Below are 20,078 nucleotides of genomic sequence, written 5' to 3' on the forward strand. Positions count from 1 at the left end.
GCAGAGTCTCTGATTGCTGACAGCTCACACTTTCAATTAGTAAATCACCCGATCTAAGTCTTTTCACCATTTTAGGTGAACCTGCTGTATTTTCCAAACATTTCTGTATCAGAAACGGAGAGAGTGTACTCATGCATTTGTTTGACAAGGAGTGGAAGATAAGGAAAGATGGAGATTCCTTTTGCTCTGTGTCAGTCCTCAGTCTTTTTGACTGTGATGTGTCATGGTCATTATCATTTGATTTAGGACATGAGCGCCGAGGCTCAATTGGAGGGAAATTGTCAAATTCCATGTTTGCTCCTTTTCACCCCGGGAGAGTGGCTTTCTTGTCCCAGGTTACCGGCCCCGCCACGTGGAGGCAGGAGCGGTGCCACCAGTGACCAAGCAGTTGTAAAGTTTAGTAGCTTGTTAGTAATTAATATATATATACTCTGAAAAAAGAAAGGTAGTTTTCCTTTCTTGGTTCTTACTTTAACGCTTGAAGCACAGAACCACTTTAGCTAAACAAAAGAGAAAACGACACTAGAAATAAAATTAAACTTTGTCGCTTAGAAATAGCACACTAATATCTCAGAGGAAATTGCTTGGCACTCGGGGCCCCAAATGGATTAACTACTAATGAAATCGACTTCATCCTCACTAACAGAAGATATATTGTGAATGATGTTACCAACCTGAATAAGGTAAATGTTGAAAGTGATCACAGAATGGTAAGATGTACACTTGATATAGATGTAGGAAAGGAAAGTAAAAAATGACTCGAGTAAATAATATGAAGGTCTTTGAGATAACAGAAGAGAAGAAAAAGCAGTATGTACTGGAACTTAAGAACAAGTATGAGCTTCTGCAGACTGCTGAGGACCAAGATATCAACGAGGAATATTACAACTTTTTGAAAGTGATAAAGCCCAAGAAACCTATAGGAAAAAAGAAATCCAAAGAAGAAAAAATTAGTCAAGAAACACTTGTCATGATGAACCAAAGACGACAAATGAAAAGCAAGAAAAACACTGACAGGGAGAAAATTGAGTATACTGAGTTATGCAAAGCCATTAGAAAGAGACTCAGAGAGGACATAAGAAGATTTAACACAAGAAAAGTAGAACAAGCATTAAGGGAAAACAAAGGATTTAAATCAGCAGCCATGAGCAGTAATACAGAAAGACAAATGATACTGAAACTGAAGAATAGTGATGGTGTACTTATAAACAGCAGAGAAGGCATAATTCAAATAGCAGAAGACTACTATAGAGAATTATACAAGGAGCAGGGGAATGATGCCAGAAGTGGGGAAGATGGATTGCAAAGTAGCAACACATACAACATACCCAATATTCTTCCTGATGAGGTAGAACATGCATTGAAGAAAATGAAGAATCAGAAAGCCCCGGGGGAAGATGAAGTTACTGTAGAGTTGTTAAAATTGGGAGGAAGAGACATAACACAAAAACTGGCAAGGCTCTTCACAAAGTGCATTAGAAAAGATGTGATGCCTAAGCAGTGGAATAATGCAATCATAGTTTTGATGCATAAGAAAGGAGATAAATCAGAAATTGGAAATTATAGACCAATTAGCTTGTTATCCCACATCTACAAGTTGTTCACAAGGGTCATTACTAACAGATTAGAAAGAATACTTGATGAGAATCAACCGAAAGAGCAAGCTGGCTTTAGGACAGGATTCTCAACTATGCATTAGCATTAGCATTAGTAGAGGCATATGATGCAAGAAAGCAAGCTTATTCAGCATCAGCAATAAAAAAAAAAAAAAAACCCTCTCCCATTTCACCCCTCCGTTCGTTCGAAATACCTGTCCAGTTGAGCTTTAAATTTGTTTAGGCTATCAACTTCAACAACAAGTGATGGAAGTCGGTTCCACCAACCAACCACCCGCTGGCCAAAGGCAAATTTCCGCACATCTATCCGACATCCGTCCTTCCTCAATTTGAATTTATGCCCTCTGAGGTGATTATTCTGAGAAAGATGAAGAAACCCATTGGCATTGAGCATGCTCAAACCATTCAAAGCCTTATACACCTCTATCAGATCACCTCGCCGGTGCCTAGTCTCCAGACTCTGTAATTTGCAAAACTTAAGCCTTTCTTCGTAGGAGCAACCCTTTGTTCCATTTACTAATCTTGTTGCCCTTCTCTGTACCCGTTCCAGCAGCTCTACATCCTTCTTGAAATGAGGCCTCCAGACCTGTATACAGTACTCAAGATGTGGCCTAACCATTGCCTTATACAAGGGAATAATCACCTCCTTATCCCTGCTAGAAAAATTCCTGTATATCATTGACAAGACACCATGAGCTACTCTTGCAGCTCGTCTGCACTGCTCAGAGAACTTCATATCTCCCTGCACAATTACCCCCAGGTCCTTTTCATTCTCCACCACTGTCAGTGTAGTACCGCAGAGTTGATACATTGCTCTGGGGTTACTGTTACCCATATGTAGTACTTTACATTTGTCAATGTTAAACTTCATTTGCCACCTCTCAGCCCATCTGTTCAACCTTTCCAGATCCTGTTGCAGCAGCATAGCGTCAGTAGTGTCCTTAACGACCCTGCCAACCTTTGTATCATCTGCAAACTTAGACATTAAACTTGATATCCCATCATCAATATCATTCATAAACACCGAAAACAACAATGGACCCAACACTGAACCTTGAGGAACTCCACTAATAACATTAGTCCACGTTGAGCAGTGTCCATTGATTACCACTCTCTGTCTTCTGCCACTCAACCATCCCCTTATCCATAGCAGCAATTTGCCTCCAATGCCACACTGCTCCAATTTGTGCAGCAGTCTTCCATGTGCAACAGTATCAAAAGCCTTTCTAAGATCCAAATATATAATATCAAAGTTATTCCCTGCATCCAGTTCTTTTGTGACTACATCATAGTATCCAATCAAATTGGTCAGGCAAGACCTGCCCTTAACAAAACCATGCTGCGTCTGAGCTATAACTGAATTCTTGTCTAGATGATCCTGCAGTGCTTCTTTAACCAGTGCCTCCATTAATTTACCTGGAACAGAAGTTAAACTAACAGGTCTATAATTACTTGTGTCAGCCTTTGATCCTCCTTTGTGAATTGGGGTTGCATTTGCACATCTCCAGTCTATGGGTACCTCCCCTGAGTCCAAAGAAGCTCTCATAATTATGGCTAGGGGTTTGCATACTTCCTTTGCTGCCTCCTTTAATATAACTGGATAGATCCCATCCACCCCAGGTGCCTTTTTTATGTTTATCCTCAACAATCTCTCCTCCACTTTCCTCTCAGTTATTACAAAATCATCCAGCTCACTGCCAATGTTTACTTTACCTACATCATTCTCCTTCCTGAATAACTCCTCATGCGTGAATGTAGATGCAAAATACTCGTTTAGATTGTTAGCCACCTGAGCAGGATCCTCAACTGTTGAACCATCAATATCCAGTTGACCAATCTGATTCATCCCTTTCCTTCTCGAGTTCAAGTATGTAAAGAACTCCTTTCTGTTTTTCTTTGCATCCTTTGCCAAGGATTTTTCGTAGTCTGCCTTTGCCTGCCTAATCTCCTTTGTGACTTGGTTACAGACCAACTTATATCTATCATAGGCTTCCATGTCATCCATTAATTTGTATGTATCCCATGCATTTTTCTTCTCTGCCACATGTCTCATTAGTCCATCTGACAACCATTTAGGCCTAAACCTTGAACAATATTTCTTAGTTGGTATGTAAAGCCTGGTAGCCACCAAGATTAGTTCCTTGAATGCTTCCCATTTTGAGTTTGCTGTTGGTAACATCATCAGTTGGTCCCACTGTATAGAATTTAAATACTGTCTCAGACCATCATAGTCGCCTTTACGAAAACAAAAACCCTTCCCTTTACCTCTGATGGTAGTTACCTCCTTGAGTAAATCCCACTTCAACACACTGTGATCACTGCCACCTAGTGGTTCATTTATCTGCAGGTTCTTAATGCATGAAGAATCACTACTGATAATCAGATCAAGAGTATTGCTCCCTCTTGTTGCCTCACGAACATGCTGATGTAGAAAACAATCATCCAATAAATCCACAAAAAAAATGAAAGCAAGTGACCAACCCACAAATTCCAGTCAATATCTGGGAAATTAAAATCCCCCATTATAAGACTCTCTGATTTACTGGCCCACTCTATTTCTCTGTACAATAGATTATTATACTCATCAGAGTCATTAGGCCTATAGCACACTCCTACTCTCAATTTTGATTTCCCTATGCTTATGTCACACCAAACTGACTCGACACTGCCCTGTCCATCGATGTCAACTGGCTTCACTTCCTTTGACTTTATGTGTTTCTTAATTAATAGCATAACCCCTCCTCCCCTCCTGTCCTGTCTATCCTTTCTATATACATTGTATTCCCCAAATTCCAGTTCCGCATTACTTATATCTGTGTGACACCACGTCTCTGATATCCCAACAATATCTGCCTTTGATGTTTTGAGCAATACCTCAAATTCATCAAATTTATTTACCAAACTCCTAGCATTAGTGTACACGCAGGTATACATGCACCTGTTTCTATTCTTAGCTACCCTAACACAACCCATGTGTTTACTTGTAACGCAATGACTACCAGCAGTCTCTGAAATATCCTGCATCTTGTTTTTCAGACTTCTGCTCATTTGAATAGAAGCAGTGCAAGAATCACTTCCACCTCTGCCAGTGGCTACTGTTAATCTATTAGTCCTTGTATCCCCCCCAACTAGCAGTTTTCCGACCCACCTAACACTGCCTCGACAGCATCAGCAAAAATTCTTGCACCCTTTCTATTTAAGTGTATCCCATCCCTGTAGAAGCAATCTCTCCTGTTAACAAGTACAGTCCAGGCTGAAAAAAATTCTACCCCTTGAGCCTTGCACAATCCCTCCAGGGCCGAATTGATCGACAAGGCTCTCATCATATACTCCCTCCTATCGTGTCTGGGCAGAATTGCAGACACTTTCAAGTTCAACCCTAATTCACGGCTTTTTTTCAACAGTGACCTGTACTTGCTAAGTAATTCCGCCGGTCTCCTACTCTTAATATCATTAGTGCCAACGTGTACAACTATATCACCTTTTGTGCCCTTAAAAGATGATATCCGCTCTACAACGTCATCAACCTTTGCCCCTGGCAGACATACCCTGGTCCTATTCCACCTATCCTTTTTACAAAGCATGTTCCCCGTTTCCCTGACAACAGAGTCACCAACAACTACTAGTTCCTGTGGGACCAGCGCATTCTGCCTAGGGGGCTGCCCCTGTGTTGCCTGATGACCAAGTGCAAGCTCTTGCGTTGATGTGGGCAGCTGAGAGCTTGATGGGCCCCTCAATTTATTTCCTTCGAGGGCATCCACCCTGTCCTTCAAGCTCTCATAAAGGCCCATAACAACGCTGAGTTGTCGCCTGATTTCCTTGCACTCCTTACATCATGCACACACAAAGACATCCCCCTTGGCAGTATCATGTCCCGTACCCGACTGCTCCGCAAACATCAAGCAAACAGTGCATTTTAATAGACTGTGATTCAGAGGGCAACTGCCCCCCCTCAGTTCTCCCCTGAACCACAGCACTCCCATTAGCTTGAGCCTTTTGCTTTGCTGCTCTGGTCAGAGTCATGATTCCAATTTAATTCAATAAAATTTAAAACAAAAATTAAATCCTTAAGTTATATCCCAAAACAGTTATGTTATATTATATATATATATATATATATTTTTTTTTTTTTTTTCAGTATCTAGTGTTCCCTTTATACAACTTCCGTATCACGTGTACCACTATAGTTATGTATTAATTATTTGTTACGATTAAGTCGTTATATATATTTATAGAGTTAAAAATACAATTTAATTGACAATAAAGTTTATCAAGATTAATAGATTTACTGATTAATTGACAATATTATATTATGCAGTATACTACACTAAGCTTATGCTATCGTGTAAAAATGGCGGGAATTCACGAACGGTATTTCTACGGACTCGTAAGTATTGATTAGCTTCGAAATCTCGCTATCTCAATTTAGAATAAACTAAGGATCCTGACTAGGTCTATAATCTACTTATAGAAGATAATTTGATATAACAATTGGTTAATAAATCGACTAAATTTGGTTAAAAGACCTCTCGTTCAATTTGTGACACGTGGATTTGATACCGTTACCGATACTAAGTAATATCTACGAAATCTCTGTCTAAGTTAAACTTTAAACTAAGTATCGTAACTAGGAATATAAAGCTACTCTAGAAAATAAGTTAATATGACAATTTAAACTAATAAAGCAGAAAATAAATCAGGAAAAACTTCTCTGTTTGAAGAGCTTTAAGGAGCAATGTCTGCACAGGCTAACCTCGCACCCAAAGGTATCACTTTCACGTAATATCACAGCTAATGGAGAAAGCAAATGAATATAAAACACCATTATGACTGGCATTTGTGGATTATGAAAAGGCATTTGACTCCATACAGCATAAGGCAATGTTTCGGGCACTGGAAAGACAAGGTATAGATACCCTATATATTATTATTTTGAAAAAAATATATGAGAGTGCTACCTCCTTTATTAGACTAGACAAAGACAGTAGGAAATTTAAAATTGAGAAAGGAGTTCGACAAGGAGACACAATATCTTCGAAGCTGTTTACTGCTGCCCTTGAGGAAGCTTTCAGAAGATTAGACTGATCGCAGAAAGGAGTCAATGTGAACGGAGAGTACCTGAACCATTTACGATTTACAGATGACATTGTGGTCATAAGCCATGATTCCAAAGAATTAGAGGAAAATCTTAATCAGTTATGCACAGCTAGTAAGGACTTTGGACTAAAGATGAATATGGCTAAAACAAAAGTAATGATGAACAAGTATGCCACAGAAAGGGAAATAATGATTGAAGGAGCAGTAATTGAAAAGGTAGAGTCATATACTTATCTGGGACAAGTTATTAGCTGTAATAATGATAAATGGCTGGAAGTCAAGAGAAGAATAAATTTTGGATGGATAGCATTCAGGAAATATAGTCACATACTGAAGAGCAATATCCCAGTTTGTCTGAAATGTAAAATAATGAACCAATGTATACTCCCCACCATGACTTATGGAAGTGAAACTTGGGCACTCACCAAAAGAATGGAAGAGAAGCTGAGAACTACACAGCGAAGAATGGAACGAATCATATTGGGAATCAGACTGTTAGATAAGAAGAGAAACACATGGATTAGGTAGCAAACTCAAGTAAAGGACATTCTTATCAAAACTAAAGAACTGAAATGGTCTTGGGCAGGACACATAGCTAGAAGACACGATGACAGATGGACTAAGAAAATAACAGAATGGCACCCAAGAGGAGCTAGAAGAAAATGGCGGAGATGGATAGATGAAATTCATGAGTTTGTGGGTAGTAAATGGATGGCCAGTGCTCAAAACAGAAGGAACTGGAAAGTTGCTGGAGAGGCCTTCATCCTGCAGTGGATTGAAAATGGCTGATGATGATGACACAGAGGAGCAATATGCTCTAATAATACACAATGAAGCTGATGCTCCTAAAGCCAACAACAACAATAAAAGTCCTATATAAAGTCTTTTCATTGCTTTATCAAGAGCAATAATATTTAAGAGACTGATATTTAATCAGAATAAATAGTAAATACATTATTATATTATACAGTTATAATTATATTGTTTGTTATTTGGTTTTTTTAGGAGCATTAGCAACTAAGGCCATATTGCTCCGGGATATGCAGTGGTCATTCCCTGACCTTTCCGCATCCTCCGTATTTGGTGGTGATGGGTTCGAACCCCGGTCTAATCAAGAAGCGTGTGCTACGCACTGCTGCTCCTTCCCACCTGGCTACGGAGGCGCCTATAATTATTATAATATTTAATAATAATTATATTATATTATTATATAATATAATTATAACAGTTATCTACAGTATTATAACTGTATTGTAGATAATATTATCTTTGTAAAAATTATTCTTTGATTAACTCAATTATTCTGGCAATGTTACCAATAAACCTAACCTTGTTAATAATTTTTCCAAATCTTAATTCATATGTGTGTTATATTATATGTATACAGTGCTATCCTGGTGGGAAGTTATAACTGTTCTTAGACTGCAGAAGATAGAAAGAGTGCAGTTGTTAAAGTTTTAATAATTTTACAATTTAATTATTTGAAAAAGGTATGACACATACTATTCCACAGCAAACGATATTAACAATTAAAAAAAAGAAAAAAGACACTATAAATCAGATGTGAATGTTACATGTTTTTTTTAATGATGTTTAAATCTTTTTTTTTTTTTTCTTTTTATCTGCTTCAAAAATTCCTGTTCGTATTCTCTCTGCTTTGTTAGATTCTGTTCATCCCTTCTTATCCTCCAGACTTTCGGTTAAAGGACTCCAGACCTTAACCCTGTCTGCAGCTTCCTCAAACAAAGTTTATTTAATCAATAAAACCATAAAAATGACCATCAACTATTTCTGGTGACTTTTACTATAGTAAGTATAGAGCTAAAAAATTGTCTAAACAAAAGAGAGAAAATTGTTATTCGTGGTTTATGTAGTTCCTAAAGTAGAAGCACTTTTTAACAAAATTGAACAGGCCAAGAGAATTCCCCATCCCATATGTGCTTCACCAAATTGCACAAAGGGTGTGATGCAGACTGAATACTGTACTAGCTTTGTGGAATAATTGGAATAATAGATGGAATAATATTTATCACTACTAGTTTAATTTTAAGTGTAATTGTAATCAACTGCTTTCATTTTCTGAGAGTATATTAAATTTGTTAGCTAGATTAAGACATATTTTAAATTATTTCAACATTATTTTTTTTTTAATTTTATGTCAGTTGTTTGTAATTGATAAAAATATTATTCTTGTAGATTGCTGAATAGTAATAGAACAGTAAGCTAACAAGTAATTATTATTTTAAAGGACTCAAGTGAATTTAAACGAATAACATGAATAAAATCACAACCATAATCTTATCTTAAAAATGAAAAGCATAAATCAGATATTACACTTAAGAAACTTACTTTAACTAATGCCTTTTCCCACTTGTCTTTATTAAACCATTTCCTTGCCTTTCTTAGCAGTTTTATATGTAACTCTTTTAGCTCTTCATCGACTGTAATAAAAAAAAAAAAATTAAATATATATATATATATATATTTAATATTTTTTATAAAATATTAAATATATATAAATATATTTGTATATGTATATATATATATATATATATATATATTTATATATATATCCTGGTCTTCCTTGCTCAACAAACATAACCACTTATCATCACACAGCTAGTACAACTTTAATATACATCACTGCTTTAATTATGAATCTCCTTTAGGTCTTAAAATTTGAAACTACAAGCAGTTGGCCACTAACCTAATAAATATTCAACTAACAGATCTCCCCTGACACTGCAAAAATCCTATCTATGCTCCTTATGTTAACAAATATCACGGGCATATTGTAACTGGAAATCTTAATATCATTAAAAACAGAGTTCTTAAAACAGCTATGGGCAAAGGATTCAAATTCAGACCAATACATAAGAAATGTTTAAACAACATTAATAAAGACCAATATCTTAATCTTATGCATTTTGCCTATAAACTAGCTTATAAATACACAATACCACACTAAGCGTTCCAAAACTGGATTAATATTGTCTACCGTGATATTTCAAAAGCAGTCTCTGATGCCTATAGGCTATACAATAACTCTTACACACCATATTTCAATCTTAAAAAATACATCATAGAATTACAGGATAATTTCATTATAATCCCAGTGGACAAAGCATCCAACAACTTTGCCATTTTTGCAAACAATTTTACTACACTAAACTTAAAAATTAAATAGAAAATAGTTCCACATTTAAGCCTCAATCCTACTTCCACTATTAAAAAACCTCTACACAAAAAACTGCATACTAAATTGCAAACTCCACTCTACCCTTTCTATATATGATAGCCGAATTTCATACACAACCCGTTGGGCTTTAAATTCATTACCAGTGCTAAAAACAGTGGCTGTTAACACTAGCCAACAATTTTAAACTTTTTTCGATAACATGAATGAAATCAACAGTAGAAAGTTCGCAGCATGTCACTGTTTTCATGTTATAGCTTCGCACTCCTTTTTCCAAAAATTGTGAATTTTTACTTATCTATATGTACTTGACTACTTTTCTTGTAAATTAATTATTTGAAATAGAAATGACGACCAGTAAACATTCCAAATGGATAAAAAATAACATATTTAAACTTTATAAACATCTGTTTGGATTTAAGTAAGCAATTAACCCACAAAAGTGGAGGCAAAAATAGGAAATCATACTACTTACAGTTATTTTTTACTCTTATGAGCAGAATGGTCCTCCCTTATTAGAAACCAGCAATAGTCACCCCTCGTTGCTGGATTCCATTGTCCTTGATACCTCTGCTCCATAGTGTGGATATCTTGGTGGAATTGTTTCTCTCTGCTTGTCAGTGACAGATCCCCAAGTTGTCCGGAAAGAAGTCCAAGAGCGAATGTAGGAAGTGTATCTTCAGCGACATTCAGAATCCTAACTTTTGATAGTTATGGAACAATCCTTCTGTCAACTCTTTACAGTTCTCTACTTTTTTTATTCCTTTTTTTTTTTTATTCTCTACTTTTTTTATTCGCTAACAACAGCTCTGAAGGGTTTCCACATGGCTAATTCAATGGCGTTAAGTTTAGTTTCAAAGATTTCATCCTTTAAAAGCCATCTAATTTTTAGGCCTAGGAATATATCCTCCTTCAACTTTGCATCACTAATTTTTGGAAACTGGATTTTTAAGTACTCGAAACCTTCAATATTTTTGTCCAGAGCTTTTACAAAATTTTTCATGAGACCTAAACTTAATGTGCAAAGGCAGGAGAAGCACCAATTCAGGTTTCACTAAAGGCATGCATTTGATGTTGAGTTTCCCAAGAACGTATTCTTCTCTGATGGGCTATTCCTTCACAATATAATGATGTTCTACTGCTCAACTATCCCATAAACATAGAAAACAACAATACTTAGTAAAACTAAAAATAAACTTTGTGGTCCAAGCAACAAAGTGATTACTTTTAAATCACCACAGATTTTCCAACAATATTTCTTATAGTTTAAGGCATTTAATAGCAATGACATGCTATCAGAGGTTTCTTTCATAGCCACTGAATGAGTCACTGGGACCGACAGTTTGATATTAAACTTTTAAACTGAGTTTAAAAGAATCAATAAATAATTTCCATTCTTCAAGATTTTGTAAACGGATCCATCAATCCATACTTCCAATTTCCTTGATCTTAATATTACCCTCAGCAATATTTCTCTTCCACATAGTATAGACTTTTTGATAAAAAAATAAAATTGATAAAATTCTGATTTGATAAAAAAAATAAAATAAATTTAACTTTAATGTCATTTACCTCACCAATTGGAATTCCAATATCTCTAACAAAGTGCATAAATATATTATATGTACTCAAATTATCAGACTTGCTAACATATGCAGTAACCATTTTTTGTTCAGCAATGCCCTACAACTACTTTACAATAAATTAATTACAAATAATATCCTGATCTATTTTATCAACTACAATTTCAATATCGTTGCTCATTTTATCAAACATAAATCTGGTTATAATTTACTTTGACCAGACCAGTTCTATTGAGTATTTGTACAGATGTAATATTATATGGTGCTATTTCCACTACTTGGTGAGTAATAACTTCACATGATTTCCTATGGAATGATCACTGTTTCTTTATTTACTAAGTTTCTCACTCTTTTATAAACATTTACCTTTACTTTATATATTTAAAAATATCCTTCATAAAATCCTACATGAAATCACATATAATTATAATTTACTGTCCTTTTGAAGAGTTTTTATGTTTTATGTTTTCAGACACTGATGCAAATATAGTTTGGTTAGTTGAAATTTATATCTATCTTAGATTTTCAAGTATTTCTTACTAATGCTTATGCTTCATCTTATGGTCTCCGGCATTGCATTTACTACCCTACTCTTTGAATACCAGTCTGCTATTACCTGCTTTTTGCCTAAGAATTTCAGTGTTCATTACCTGTTATTACCCAATATTTCTACTGTTCTGTTTTTCAATCACCTTTATACTGGATATCACCATTCACCATTGGTTTATTCACTGTTGTCACCACTCTATCACCAGTGGATTTATTTATTATTAAAACTGAAATTATCTTCTGTTATCATCTAACTGTCTACACCTGTTCACTTCCAATTAGATGAAAAGTTCTATCTTGAATCCTCTATATATAATTTTTATATACTGTAGTAAGGCTTCCCTTATACAGTCTTCATAGCTTTTGATGCAAAATAACCCTACCTTTTGGACTACAGACAATTAATCATAGCCTATGTTTATTAGGTCATTTATATCCCTTCAGATATCAGCTGGATATTTAGAACATATACATCAAAGGATTTTATGTTGCTCATTACATGTTATAATCTAAAAATTTTTGCTGTCGTATTCCTCAGTTACCACTGAATATATAAACTGTTCACTTTGAAATATGTGACCAATTCAACTTGGATTTCAAAAAAATTTGTGTATTTTAATAAGGCTTTACTTATACAGTCTCCAAAGTTTTTGATGCATAATAACTCTACCATATGGTCTTTAGGCAATTAAGTTTTGGCCTACATTCATTCTATATGTTCTTATTTTAAATGCTAGAATCCTTGACAGCCATTTTTATTACTTCTTGATCTACTGGACTTATCACTCCTGAATTCAATCACTTATACTAAATATGTATTTTCATTTGCTTTTTGGAATGTTCTATTCTTATTCTCCAAATATCTTCAACCTTTCTATCTTCAGAATTTAGTTATTCCAAATACATCTTCCAGCTATTTATTTGTACCCTATAATTTTCGCTGTACATTACTTTCTCCTTGCCTACGTTTCACTTGTATATCTCTACACACATATTTTATCAAAAGTGACTAGCGGTCACAAATTCTATCCTCTTTTTACAGCTTTCTTTTAAGTCCATTTTTTCACTATAAATTATTATGAATTCCAGGCACTCTCTTTAATGTGTTACTGTTTTAGCTTCAGTTATACTGGATATTTTTCTGCTGTCATTTCCCACCCCAGCTTTTTATTATGCATTACTTGAAAATTCCAGTATCGATTATATACTACATTGTTGCAACTAGCTGCTTTTTTTGTAATTCTTTCAGCTCTTATTTTTCGGCTTCTTACAAAGCAAGCATCTGGTATTAGTCTCTTTTTTCTACTAACTCTCTCACAGTCAGGGCCCTTACGATCCCAGCTAGCTCAGTAATTTTTAATATCTTTTACTTAGTTTTTTATCTTTACACTTTCTACTTCTTTTTTCTCGTTTGTAAAGCTATTTAGTGCAATACGAATGTTCCTACTGTCCTTAATCTCTGGCTATCTTCGCCTTTTTTTATCTACACTTTTATCCCTTCCCTATCCTCAATTTACTCCCTTGCCTTATACCATTTGCTTGCACTAACTTGGTATACATATTATCCTTAAATTTATTCTAAATTGCATAATTCACTTATAACCACTTATTTTTGCATCTAGGTATTTTTATTTTGTTATAAAACATACATTGCATTGGGACTATCCTGTCCATATTTTTGTGAAAAATATACCACTTTACCCCCTATTTGATCTCACTCAGTTTCATTCTTCTCCTTCTTGGTGATTCGATTCCCTTCTCTCTCTCTCTCTCTCTCTCTCTCTTTACATAATCAGGTATGGACAAGTATAGAAACGCAGTCTTTGATGCATGATCAGATGTAGTCCCCTGATGAAATACCTGATTATGTATCAATATTTACTTTTAGCTAACATAAGATTTTAATTTCATAATTTCTCTACCCCTTTTTTGACCTATAACCAAAATCACCCATATTTGATGCTGGCTACTACTCCTTATATTAATTTAATCATTTTTGCTTTACAGTTCCCTTCCTCAAATTGGCTTTTCAATTCAACTTATAATTTTGTTTAATTCATTATATCATATAGGTTATTGACATTTTTTCTCTCTATCTCATGTCTACAATATCTCAATTTCTGCTATCCTTCTTCTATTAGATATGGCATTTTGTGTAATTTATGCATCCATCTTAGCACTTTTTAACAGACTTATCAATTCTACCTCTCAGACACACACACACACACATATATGAGAGGTACTAAAAACTTATCATGCATGGGGGTGAATTCAAAAGTTGAAAGAAGATACTTGTTAACATCAGAGTTCCTGATTTCTGTAAATCACAATTTTCAGGAAATACATATGAAGGAAGATTGTTCCAGAAAACGGAAGTTGAATAAATAAACGAGGATGAAGAAAAGTTGATTCTGTCAGTTTGAAGTTGGACAATAAAAGGATGTTGACTGGTTCAGGCATGTGTTTGGACTGCTTTGGAAGAGAGAGCAGGAATTATAGAAGCCAACTCAGAACTGTGCCCATGGAAGTATCTACAGAAAAGGCAAGCAACAGAAACAGAACATCTATGAGACAGAGAGTGCAGAGACTCTGTTAGAAATAAGTCATTAATTAGCCTAACTGCCCTCTTTTTGAATGGAATCTAGAAGCCTGAGAGAGAGAGATTCTAGGGGCACTGCCCCAGATGTGGATACAATATTCCATGGCAGGGTAGATTTGTGATTTGAAGAGCTGTTTGGAAGAAAAGTAATGCCGAGAGCAAAAGAGAAAACCAATTTTTTAGATACAGAGAAAGCAATATTTATAATAATATGCTTATGCCAAGAGAGAGATTAGAAGTCAGGGTAATCCCCAAAAGAGATATATCAGAGTGTCATCGACATAAACACAGGAGCAGAGGAATCCTTTTTGCAAGATATAACAGGACTGATTTTTAGAATGGCAACTCCACTAAGTTATCTTTGCCCCACTGGAGAATTACCTATAGATCAGCATTTAAGGAATTGGTAGTGAATATTCAAGAAGTGTGTTTCAAGTTGTTTGTGCAGGGCAAGTTCTCAAACTGGAAGGTGATATGCAATATGCTATCATCAGAAAAACTATAGTTAGGATTTCTGGTCAATGGAAGAAGGTCATTAATATAAAAGAAAAGAGTGGGAGAAAGAACTGAACCTTGGGGAACACCAGCATTAGTGGTAATGGAGAAGTTAGAAGACAAAAGGCATCTACCATTACGTGCTGTGAGTGGTCAGAGAAAAACTGGATACCCAATTACAAAAAACAGTTGGCAGAGATGGAAGCTTAATTAGATCTTTATGCCAAACACAAAAAGCCTATGAAATGTCAAGAGCAACTGCTGAGTTTTACCAAGCTTTTCCATTGAATTTATCATATATGATATGATAAGAATATATGAGTAACAAAAGCCAGTATATCACCAGTGGATTATTTAGGGAAGTGGATGCTAGAAGTTTATTAAACTTTGACAGGGAGCTAAATGGTGGAAGGGAAACTTTTGAACTCCTGGGGCCACATCTGGTAAGTATGGGCTTGGCACACCCAGGGTCCTGAGCTGGATATCATCATTCTTCTCCTTCTTGGTGATTCGATTCCCTTCTCTCTCTCTCTCTCTCTCTCTCTCTCAGGGTAACTGAGAATTTTTTTTTGGCTGGTGCGGCATAAGCCTCGGGCTTCCTTGTGCCATATGGCTAATAATAGAAATAATAATAAATAAAGTTAAACATAAAAGAAAGGCACCTGGAATTTTTGTTGTTGTTTGGTTTTTAGGAGCATTAGCAACTATGGCCGTATTTCTCCGGGATATGCGGTGGTCATTCCCTGACCTTTCCGCATCCTCCGTATTTGGTGGTGATGGGCTCGAACCCCGGTCTAATCAAGAAGCGTCTGCTACCACTGCTGCTCCTTCCCACCTGGCTACGGAAGCGCCACACCTGGAGTGGATGTTCGGTGCTAAGTCCATTGTTGTTTTCCATATTTGTTAATGGTATTGATGAAGGTATATCAGGCTTAATGTCTAAGTATGCAGATGATACAAAGGTTGGCAGGGTAGTTAAAGAAGTAATCAGGGTAAGCTGCTGTAACAAGATTTAATAAAATTAAGCAGGTGGGCTGGGTAATGGCATTTGAACTTTAACATTGACAAATGCCAGGAAATGCATGAGTAGCAGTAATGTACCAAATGTGTGGTACTAAACTCGGGGTAGTGGAATTATTTTCCCTGGAACAGAAGTTCCAGAAAAATAATGGAATTACTGGTTAAAGAAGTAATGCAGGAATGCCTAGACTAGAGTGCAGTTATACTTCAGTCAAAGTATAGTTTTGTTAAGAGGAGATCTTGTCTGCCCAATTTGACTGGATACTATGATGCAGTAACAAAGGAACTGAATGCAAAATTTTGATATCATATACTTGGATTTCAGGAGAGTCTTTGATACTGTTGAACACAGACTGCTGTGTAAACTGAAGAAATGTGGAATTAAGGGAAAATTACTGCTATAGATGAAGGGATAGTTTAGTGATAGAACAGAGAAAATCTGAGCAGGATCATCAACAACTATTGAATCCTGTGCAGATTACTGACAAACTGAATAAATATTTTGCATCTAATATACACACAAGGCATTATTTAGAGAAGTGGATGCCAGAAGTTTATCAAACTCTAACAGGGAGCTACTCGTAAATGATTGAGACAATTATTTTATTAGAGATTTTTTTAATTATATGTTGAACAATGAAAAGTTAATTGAAGTTACACTATTTTTCTGTTTTATGAATAAAGAATGACTCCAGAGTTGCTCGTTTTTTTTGCCATATTTTTTCAGATAAAATTGTGTCGTATTATTTAGTTATAGCTTTAACTTTGAGCTTAACTTTTGCTGCATGAGCATGAAGAGGGTAATTATCACAAAAATATTCGAGTGCTTGGTCAATTTTCTCAAGGGCTTCCTTTAATTCTTTAATTTTCAAATCCTCGTAACTGCGGGGACTCGGATAATGAATACTCGGATACCGGGGAACCCCTGTGTGTAAAAAGGTATACTAATATAAATATGTAAAAGGTATACTGATATAAATATGTAAAAGGTATACTGATATAAATATGTAAAAGGTATACTGATATAATAAAACACGCCTGCGTGCTCTGGATTCATAATTTATTTATTTTTGTTACACAGAGCATTAAAACTATGATAAATGAATTAGCTTTCGGCTGGGTGGCAGCCTTCATTAGATTAAAATACTTTGAATGGCAGTTAGAATAGAGATGCACTGCCAGGATGGTACGTGAGACACGTGGTTAATTGTTTGTTGATGTTTGTGGCTGTGACGTATGGTGGTGACGTGGCCAGCGTTTGTCTATGGACAGAATTACTGTTTCTGTGATGGGGTTAAGTTGACAACCACTGTTCCTGTTCAACGAGGTATCCGAGCATTTTATACTTAACGATTCCAACCAGGTGCGCCTTAGGTTTATGGTGGGACTTGTCTACAACCACGACATCGCGGTGTGGGTCGATGTCGTGGTGGGTTGTCCAGACATGCTCGGCAATAGCATATGGATCGGCTGCCTCCATCGTGACATACAACGTGCTTCAGCGAGCAAAGCAGCCCTACTTGCCGACCTTAAGGCTCTGATTCCCGATCCTATTTACACCAAGGTAATCAATACTTTATGTTGCCAGGCCGTCAGAGAATCAGATCGTTATTGTGCCCGACAGAAACATAAGTTCAATACTTTGATTAATGAATCCCGTCAATTTCGGCGCCAGCGTAATGCCCCTCCCACAAATTGCACGGATTTCGTATTGAACCTAAGCAACAAGCAGTTATCTGCAGAACAAACAAACTTGTTGACCCTTGGCATGACATTTGCCGTTCTTCCAAAGCACCAACCAATCACCGACATCGCCTTGGGTGTGGAAGCAAGCTTGTCACGCCTCCCAGAAGATGTAGCCAACGCAATCCGCTTAAAGACTGCAGCAGTTCTACACCATGCTCGCCCTGTCTCTTCAAACCTCAGCCGTATACAGATTTCTACCCTCAAGGCACTGAAACGGGATTCGTCCATCGTCATTCTACCGGCGGACAAAGGCCGTCGTACAGTTGTAATGAACCACACTGATTACATGGCGAAAGCCTTACTGCTCTTACGAGACACTACCGTCTACAAACCCCTAACCATCGACCCCAACAAGGCTTTGGAACGATGGGAGTCAGAGGTGAATATCCTCACCAACACTTGGCTGAAGCAAGGGAAAATCACACAGTCAACCCGTAATCACCTCCGTGCCTCCGGGTGTCAGATCCCACGGTTTTACGGCCTGCCGAAAGTGCACAAAGAAGGCACGCCACTAAGACCTATTGTATCCTGCTGTGGATCACCGACTTACGAGCTGTCTAAATTTGTCTCGAGACTTCTTTCTCCTCTAGTTGGCAAGACCACCTACACCGTCTCCAACAGTGTTGAGTTCATAGAAAGGATCCGCACTATATCCATCTCGCAAGATCAAGTCATGGCATCGTTCGATGTCGTATCACTCTTTACCTCCATCCCTGTGGAACTTGCCATCACTTGCGCAAAACAACTCTTGGACAATGATGGAACCCTCAGCGACAGAACTAAGCTGACGCCTGATGACATTTCCGCCGCCCTCAGACTGTGCTTAACAGGGGGTGCAATCATGTTTAATGGTTCAATCTACCAGCAGATACATGGCACAGCCATGGGTTCCCCTGTCAGCTCGGTCACAGCAAACATCGTGATGGAGGAGTTAGAGGGACGTGCGTTTACACACGCACCGGATCACATCGCCTTTTGGTGTTGCTACGTAGACGATGTGTTCGTAGTGATCCCTAGAGACTCAAGTCAGCGACTCCTAACCCACCTCAACTCACTGTCGCCCTTCATAAAATTCACGGTTGAGCTGGAGTCGAACAACTCTATACCATACCTAGATACACTTGTCCGGCACGAAGACACATGCTTGAAGACGACGGTTTATCGTAAGCCTATGTGTGCTGGCCAATTTACCAACTTCCAGTCAGCACACACACGGGGCCACCTCCTCTCAACCGCCCGAACCTTGCTAACTCGCGCCTGGACACACTCCAGCTCTGCAGATGAAAGGCGCAAAGAGATCACCAGAGTCAAAGTAGACCTTACGAGGTGTGGCTACCCCATCGATGTTCTTAACAGATGTGATCTACAAGCACGCGACAACGTGACGACCAACAGCAACGCCAACAGTGACGAGTCTTCCACAAGGGCATTCATCCCATACTACCCCAACCTGTCACAGCAGATCGGTAGAATCCTAAGATCGCATGGGGTAAAGTGCATCCAACTCCCAGGCAAGAAACTGCGTTCTCTCCTTTCCAACATAAAAACACCTGTCCCCACCCTTCTACAGAGTGGTGTGGTCTATCGCATCTCTTGCCGTGACTGCACGAGCTGCTACCTTGGAGAGACTGGTCGTCGTCTCGAGAAACGCCTCTCAGAACATAAAAGGGCGATCCGTTTGGCGGATGTAGAACACTCAGCTATTGCCGAGCATGTCTGGACAACCCACCACGACATCGACCCACACCGCGATGTCGTGGTTGTAGACAAGTCCCACCATTACCTAAGGCGCACCTGGTTGGAATCGTTAAGTATAAAATGCTCGGATACCTCGTTGAACAGGAACAGTGGTTGTCAACTTAACCCCATCACAGAAACAGTAATTCTGTCCATAGACAAACGCTGGCCACGTCACCACCATACGTCACAGCCACAAACATCAACAAACAATTAACCACGTGTCTCACGTACCATCCTGGCAGTGCATCTCTATTCTAACTGCCATTCAAAGTATTTTAATCTGATGAAGGCTGCCACCCAGCCGAAAGCTAATTCATTTATCATAGTTTTAATGCTCTGTGTAACAAAAATAAATAAATTAGGTATACTGATATAAATGTGAAAAAGATATAAAATTATATTTAAATACAACAGAAAAAGTTTACTGATTTTAAAAC

General features: G+C 37.3%; 1 protein-coding gene across 1 annotated transcript in view; it reads right to left on the reverse strand.

Annotated features, from left to right (window-relative positions):
• LOC150091724 (uncharacterized) overlaps positions 1-20,078 on the reverse strand; it is a 515,450-nt gene that overhangs the window by 461,198 nt on the left and 34,174 nt on the right. Inside the window, exon 2 of the mRNA XM_090369463.1 lies at positions 9,063-9,154. Within this exon, the coding sequence (XP_090225589.1) occupies positions 9,063-9,154 (92 nt within the window). The remainder of the gene's footprint in view (positions 1-9,062; positions 9,155-20,078) is intronic.

Source organism: Mastigoproctus giganteus, chromosome 1 (genome assembly GCF_048544385.1).
Source record: "Mastigoproctus giganteus isolate SK-2022 chromosome 1, ASM4854438v1, whole genome shotgun sequence".
In the NCBI taxonomy this organism is placed as follows: Eukaryota; Metazoa; Arthropoda; class Arachnida; order Uropygi; family Thelyphonidae; genus Mastigoproctus; species Mastigoproctus giganteus.